At 42.0% G+C, this 7,860-nt stretch overlaps 1 protein-coding gene across 4 annotated transcripts in view; it reads right to left on the bottom strand.

The window, feature by feature from the left end:
- The window catches only part of TBXAS1 (thromboxane A synthase 1), a 235,717-nt gene that overhangs the window by 6,645 nt on the left and 221,212 nt on the right, over positions 1-7,860 (bottom strand). For 3 of the 4 annotated variants that reach the window (XM_038153016.1, XM_038153019.1, XM_038153017.1), the window contains 3 exons: positions 4,813-4,901; positions 2,149-2,286; positions 83-245 (listed from right to left, as the gene is read on the bottom strand). In XM_038153016.1, the coding sequence (XP_038008944.1) occupies positions 83-245; positions 2,149-2,286; positions 4,813-4,901 (390 nt within the window). The remainder of the gene's footprint in view (positions 1-82; positions 246-2,148; positions 2,287-4,812; positions 4,902-7,860) is intronic. The other variant, XM_038153018.1, reaches the window with a different exon arrangement.

Genomic DNA, 7,860 nt, shown 5'->3' with positions numbered 1-7,860 from the left:
CAAACCTGTGGTCCTGCCTAAGACACACTGTCAACTCCCTCAAGTCAACAAGTGTGATCTCTAAGCCTCTGCATGTACAAACCTCAGTCTCTGGGCAGGTCTTGAACTGAAACTTCTGCAAAATCCTCAGCAGAGTCATTTTTGTCTCCAACAAACCCATTTTCATGCCAATGCAGCCACGGGGTCCTGCCCCAAAGGGCAGGTATGCAAAGGGATGTCGTTCCTTCTTGGCCTCCTCTGTGAACCTAGAAGGTGCAGAGATGGAAACCAGTTCAAGAAATGCTTTTTGCTCAATTCCATGTTTTGAATTTAAATCTCAAAAGCTGGTTATTTCAATTGGTCTTAATGGACAGGTCATGGGGACTATTGATAGACTATATCCTGACATCCTAAGTAAAAAGATAATTGACTTATTGCCATCAGCCTTTGTCAGCTGGTGACTTCAGGAGAGGACATGGAGACATGAGTTTTACCTCCAATCTATCTTTAATGAAAATCTCTCATCTCTTTGGATTCAGTTTCCAAGAACTTTAGACTGCTAAGGTCCAGAGAACTCATGCAGGGTAGAAAGAGATGAGAGGTAACACAGGCTAATTGGAACTTTGGAAAAAAATAATATTGTGTGTTTCCACTAATTCCATCCCCACCCTTCGAAAATCTAAATAAGATTGAGCCACTACTCCAAAAAGTACTGTAGAGGCCCCTAATTTGAGATTGAAGTACCATTAATTCATGTAGTAAGCACTGTTGTATAATCAGATAATTCTTGCCATGCTCACCCCCATATATCATTCTGGTAAATTTAAAGTCTCCCTTTTTTTACTCCTACTGCCAATTTCAAAATGAAATATTGGAGGGGGGGGGGGGGGGGGTGAGGAGGGGAAGGCTGCAGCTGAATTATTTTATTTTATTTTTTTGTTATGGTCTTATTTTTTAGTTCTTGCTAACATTACCAGCTATACAATCTGAGCAGAATGTTAGTAATTATGGATCATTCCTCGGGGAAGGTTTAAAAGGGAATTAATCTCAGATTCATACCAAACAGCGCTGTGTGAATTAAGGGCACTGCAGCCCCTACTAACCATTTTACCCTTTCATACTACTGTTAAAGTGGTGAATAAACAATTAAGAAAGCATTTCTAGATAATAATTTCTAAAAACACCCACCCCAGACTTCCAGCTGCTGCTAAGATTCCTCTCCAGCAAAATCTCTGGGCTTCTCTAACCCTGGCATTGCTCTTCTTCATGGCCAAAAGATTCTAATGGAGAATATGCCTAGATTTGTTCCAGAAGGAGCATTAGGCAAACCCATCTACCACACATGTGTTGTCTTACTGGCAAAGATGGTTCTGGGCTGCCAGCCTCACACCCAGTTGTTTATGGAGCAGGCACTTCTTTTCTTACTAAACTTCTGAATGTAGTGGCAGCTTAAAATGCCTCTGCCCACTGAAAAGTTTAAAAATATAGCTGCCCACAAAACTAAATCGTGCTTCCTCACAGCACCACATCAGCTGAAACTCTCCCTGTAAGCTCAGCCCAGCACCTGTAACACAGGGCAGGTACAAAACCACAGCTTGACAGGGTTCCTTCTACCCACTGAAGATCTAAATGCTCCATGTGAAACTGTCTTGCAAGATGTCAAGCAGGAATCAAGGATCCTGAGAGCAAATTCCCAGTGGGAGATGGGGTAGGTTCCCCACTCACAGAGTACCCACATTTTTATGTTTCAAGTGAAAAGAGTGTTCTAAACCAGCAAGGAGCTGGATGAGTTCCTCAGGTACAGCCAAGCCAGTGAATATACTGTCCCACTTCAGAATTTTGGCGCCCAGAAACAACATTATTCACAGCATCTGATTTGGAAACAGGTCTGAAAACCTCTGCCCCAGTTCAACCTTGACCAAACCTTGCACCTTCTGTGGAATTCACCACTATCATCACCTGTCTGATTTAGTAGAAATAACATGGTTTTATGGTCTAAATAAAACTGAGCTCCTCTTGGTGGAAAAGCTGCTCTGGATGAATAGTGGGTGACTGTGGCTGTGAAAGAGGAGCAGAATCTGGTGCCTGCACTTGGCAGAATTGCAGCTCTGTGCCCACAGGCCCAAGTAAGGACCTCAACCTAAGGGTGAAAAGCATTACTCCACACACCTCTCAGGAATGAACTTCTCAGGTTCTGGCCAGAACTCAGGGTTGTGGTGCAGGTGTCCAACTGCAGTTTCAATGACAGCTCCAGCTGGAATATGCTGCCCCAGCACTACACAGTCTTTAGCTGCTTCCCTAGTGAATCTGCAACAACATCATGCATCCCAGACGATTAGTAAAGGTTAAAAACACAGCAGGAGAGATCTATAAAGGTATCTGTCTTCATCTGACCGAACAATGTCTGGGGTAACACCTTCTCATAGATAAATACAGCAACTGTTGCTGATGCCAGTGTCTTCTCAGGTTACAATCATCTCCACTTAGAAGCCCATAGCTCCAGCCCAGGTGGTTGACTTTTGCCCTTTTCACAGGAAAGCATTTCTGGTTGTTTACTGTTTCCAAAAGCATTAACTGCTAAACTGCAATTTTATTGTTGATGTTGAGTTTAGACTCATTTTATTAATGAAAATTGCTGATGAAATGTGTCAGTCATCTCTAATAAACAGGTAGAAAGAGTGTGCTGGTTTGCCTCCAGGAAAAAAAGGATAGTAAATATAGCTTTGAGGTTTTTTTTTAATTTGAGAAGCTCCCCCCTGTAAGTGCAGCACCTGAAACTTAGCGAGGGATGGTTGTAATATTAGGGCTGGGTGTTCTGCTGCTGCTGCTACTCTGGAAATACATCTAATTCACAAGCCTTGGAAAAACACATTTCACATATATTCATCAAAGACAGGCATGGTGTTAACAGCAAACCTCTGCTGTTTTCTCCCACCCTGTGGTGATAGGTGACAGAACTGTCCTTAGGAACTTCAGCATGACAAGACTGCGAAAAGCCACCTGGCAAAGCCCAGCTTGTGTCTCACAAAAGATTGTGTGGGTGTGCATGTGTGGTTCTGATCCAGGTCTTTTGGTGCTTGGGTGGTCACTAGAGATGCCAAATCAGCCCAGACCCAGGTGGCTGCCCTGCTGTCTCAGTCTGGGAACTATTCCCTCACACCACCTGCAATCACAGGGGACAGGTAATGTGCAGGAGCTCAGGAGCTTCCTTTGCTGCTTCCCACACTCTGATAAAAAGTTGAACAAGGATTTCAGCTTCAGGGCTGTCAGTCTGGTATCATTACAGAAGCACATTCTTTCCTTGCTATCACCCATCTCCCTTATGCACAGACAAATAAATAATAGAGGCTTCAAACCTGGAACAAAACATTGGCATTAAAAGGAAAAACAAAACAAACAAACAAACAAACAAAAAACCCAAAAAACCAAAACATTGACAAACTATCCTTCTCATTCCTACATGAATTTGGTGATAATGGAAACATGCATTCTGGGGGAGAAAGTTCTCTGGATAGTAAGTTCATTTAAAAAAAATAATGAAACCAACTCATTTCATAAAAACCCTGGCTGCTACTGATTTTTCACTTAACTCAGCATTATCTTTGTCATAGGCAATTAACATCTTTCAGCAGCCCTGGGCTGTCCTATTCATTCCACATCCATCAGAGTAAAAGCCAGATCAATAAACAGCCCTGACAACACCAAACAGAACTTCAGAACTTTGTTCTATTCTTATTCTGTCTCCTATCTGACAAACATGGATTGTTGCCTTGTGATAGAGCCCAAACTCAAAGACCCCTGTCACTTTAACCAGCAAAACAGTTTCCACTTGTACCCCACGTATAACACAGTAAAACCCCATTATCTCATCCAGGAGAAGATATCTGATATTAACTCTCTGAACAATCCTGCAGATGCCCATGAAAGAAATTTTGACTTTCAATCTTGGTGAACATATAGAAGAGAATATGATTTTAAGCTTCTGTTTTGTTTTGTTTTGTTTTTTGATTTGTTTGGGGTTTTTTTTGGGTTTTTTTTTGTTTGTTTTGTTTTAAGCTGCTTGCAGTGATGGGTTAAATTTTTAAAAAGCTCTCACAGCAAGCTCAGCTTTGGCTTCTTTCCAGTCATCTGAATTTTTCCCTGAGCTTCATATCATAAGAAGCATTGCACTGGCTGATCTCTTTGAAAAAACTGTATTTCTTAATATTTGTATTTATGCTTGTGATAACTTGGAGCTTTAACAATCAAACAGTTTTCTAATTTCTTTTTGCCCTTGTTTTCAGTTCATCAATGTAGCAGAATAAGCTGTGTGTTGACTTGGGACAAAACTTTCAAAAGTGAATGGATGTTGCCATTAGTTTAGCTCTATTAGTATAAGGCAGTGCTAAGTGTAAATGGGCCAAAGTTCAACACACACATGTGAAATACAGCTTTCAGACTGTGCAACCCTTCCACACATCAGGGCTGTAATAACCAACAGGGCCCTGATGGGGATGGGTTTTGGTGCATATTCCCAAAGCCTGAGGCACATGGAAGCAGCAGCCTCTGGCTTTCTCTGGCCAGACCTGCTCCGAAATGGCTCCATTCTCTAACCTCGGGGGATGTGAGGAACGGTGAGGCAGCAGCCTTGGCCAATTCACTGTGAAAATGTGCTTTAGAAATACCAGAATTATCCAGCTTTCCTTCAACAGGCCGCATTATGTCTTTCAAACACACGAAGCAGTATTGATGTTGGCACAGAGACTGAGAGATCGTTGGTCTTCCAACAGCAGATTTCCATTTTATAGAGCCAGGGAGCAATCCTGTGTAATCAGAAGGGGACAAAAAAGATACCTGAAAGCAGGTGGGTACATGCGCAACGTCTCTGCAATCACCATGTCCAGATAAGGGAGTTCTTGTACATTTTGGTAATCAGGAACCATCTGAAAGGGCAGGACAAAAGGAACAATTAAGTTTTCTCACATGTAAGTGCCAAACTCATCCCAGATTAGCTTTTAAATCATCTATTTTTTACTGGGCATCTTTCCTGTAGAAGAACTCGATGTCTCATCTAAAACAGTAAATGATAAAATTATACAAAAATGTGGGCAGTAATTAAATGTGTGTGTAACATTCCTTTCATCATCAAAATGCTTTGGTGTACAGCCCAGCTGAAGGTATAATAATAAATCAACTTGCTAGGAAGTATTAAAAGCAGGTCATTACAGAGAGCATCAATAGCTGTAACAGAACTATTGTTTTACACATGTACCAAAATCTGCACAGGACCTTATTTCTTCCCAAAGGCAGGAGGCTCACACTATGTTCACAAGAACAGCAAGTCCTTTAGTTCCTCTTGTTAATGTTGGAACAACCCCTCTGCACGTCCCCAGCTATGGAAATAAAGCAGAGTGCTGGTGCTGTGATGCCTGAGGAGGGGTGGAGATGGCCCTGGAAGATGCTGGAACCCCGATGAGGAACAGTAGACAGTGGTAAATTGCTCTGCCAAGAAGTGAGGTGCCGAGGTAGAGCTCAAATCCCACCTGGCAGGACTGCAGTAGTGCCTGAGCAGAGGAGCCTGTTTCCTCCAGCCCTTTAATGCTGCTTAATTTTTCACGATGGTCAATACCTGAGCCCATGTCTTCACAATCCTACAAAGCCCTTCAGCCCTTGACAAGGAGTGGTGGGTACTAAAACCCCAACAAGGCTGTAGCTCAGAAGACTTTCCCCTCTGACTGGCAACAAACAGACAGCGAGAGACACCAAACAGCAGCACTGGCACGACTCAGCACATGGACAAACAGGGCATTTCTTCCAGTTACCTTCCTTGGAAAAAGGGCATCTTGCCTGTTTTATTCAGTGCTCTCAGCAGAGGGCAGCCAAAGTATATCAAATAACCTCATCAGGAAAGTGGAGTTTTGTTTTAAATTAGAGCATCTCCTAAAGACCTACACAGAGTAAATTGGAGAAAAGCACAGACGTCAGACTAGACTAAACCTTTTATGAAGATTTGGGGCCCCTGCCGCTCACAAAGGGGACTGGATTCCATCCTTCCTTTATTTACTACAGCACTTTTCATGTATAATGCATATTTTATTGAATTTTCATGCAAAAACATATGGTACATACTGAAAATACTAAGCAGAGAACAACTCCAGATGGTACGCAGAAAAGGCATACAATAGAACAAGGATACCTTGCTGGATTAGGGTATCCCACTTATTCAGCACTAAGCCACCATGCACCATTTCACATTAACTGATCTTTTCTAGGAAGGAAATAGATACATTCTATTATCCCCATTTTCTGGCTCAGGTAAGAAAAGCAGAAGCAGAGAAAGTAATTTGCACAGGCTGAGTAGAACCAGTGTGTGTGCTCCTGTCTCAGGGGAAAAAGATGCAGCTCAGCTTGTCAATAGATGAAGCATTTTGTCAGTATATGACAAATATTATCAATACAGGAAATATGGACTGCAATGACAGCCTTTCAGTGTGGCTTTTATCTTGTGGTGGTGCCTGCTAACTCAAACCTTTGGCTTAGGTCAGTGGTTATCAGACAAAGATCTAGGAGCCCAAAAGCCACGTGAGAGCCATGGCTGACATCTGTGTGAGGAACAGTGCTCCAATAATTCCAATAGCTAAAACCAAAGCTGGGAGGATGATTTTTGTCACCCTTGTTTTGCAGAAAGGGATCCAAGGGCTGCCTAATTTTGTGGGGGAAATCAGAAGCAGAGGCTGGAAATGCAGTCTCAAATTTCAGGTCTTCATGGCACAATTCCCTTTCTCCATGCCCACAGAGGTGCTCCATTCTTCAATGCAAATGCATGCTGTGGTGTGCATTCTTTTATTTTTTTCTGCCAGTTTTATGATTATTAATCAGAACTTTCCCCTTGCCTTTTTATACTGCTCTCCTGCACCTCTTTGAATCCTGAGTCAGCATCTGAGTCCTGTTCGTGCAATCCCTCCTGATTTCATGGACAGGCTGGCTGAGAGAACAGTCCAGGCTCAGAGAAAATGAATGGTGGAGCCAAGAGCACACCGAGATGTGTTTGATTCTCTGAACCATGCTCTTTCCACTGGGCCTTCCTGTCTCTCTCATAATCCCCCTACTTACTTCTGGAGTCAATAATTAAGATAATTATATGGTAACCTGATATAATAAGTAGCCACTAAATCAAACCATACATCAACGAATAATATAACACTAAATTATTGGAGCTTTGATTTGCTCTTTCAAATAGCTTCTATACCTTCAGGGGATTAGTAGTTCAGAAAAAAAAAAACAAAAAACAAAAAACAAAAGGTGTAAAACCAGCTGATTTTCCTTACAAGAAAATTCCTTTTGCTTACATAAAGAAGGAGGGGTCAGTCAAATGGCAGCAGAGTGAACTCTGCTATCATGAGAATGACAGACACATCAGTCATTTCCTCCATCTGATGCAATTTAATTATTGGCACTTCCATGCTTTTAGCATCAAAGTAGCTGGACCTAATTTAGTGGTTGTTTGCAAGGTCTGACCTGCAGCTGCGTAAAGTACACACAAGCCAAGCATCTCTATTTAGGAAGGACAGTTTGTTGCTTTTTTTTCCCCTTTCAAAGAAAATATTTTCCATTTGTTTTTCCACTCCCTCTCTCAAAAATATGCCTTTAGCCAAGCACATTTCAAAGGAACATAAATATGCTTTTCTCCCTAAATGTCCCTATTTATATCTATCAACTGCTGGCAGGTTTGCTGGGGTGAGGGTGGTGTTGTGCAAACATGCCACTTTAACCCCCTGAAAAAAAAAATTGTCTAAATTGCCTTGTACTCAAGATGAGGCGGGTTTTTTTCACTAAGAAAGATTTCTGTCTTTAACAAGAAGAGATGGGGGGGTGTGAGGGAGGATTGCTTTTAATAAAACA

Source organism: Motacilla alba, chromosome 1A, assembly GCF_015832195.1.
Source record: "Motacilla alba alba isolate MOTALB_02 chromosome 1A, Motacilla_alba_V1.0_pri, whole genome shotgun sequence".
Lineage (NCBI taxonomy): Eukaryota > Metazoa > Chordata > Aves > Passeriformes > Motacillidae > Motacilla > Motacilla alba.
Note: the sequence above shows the minus strand (reverse complement) of the source record. Positions and strands in the feature narration are given on the sequence as shown.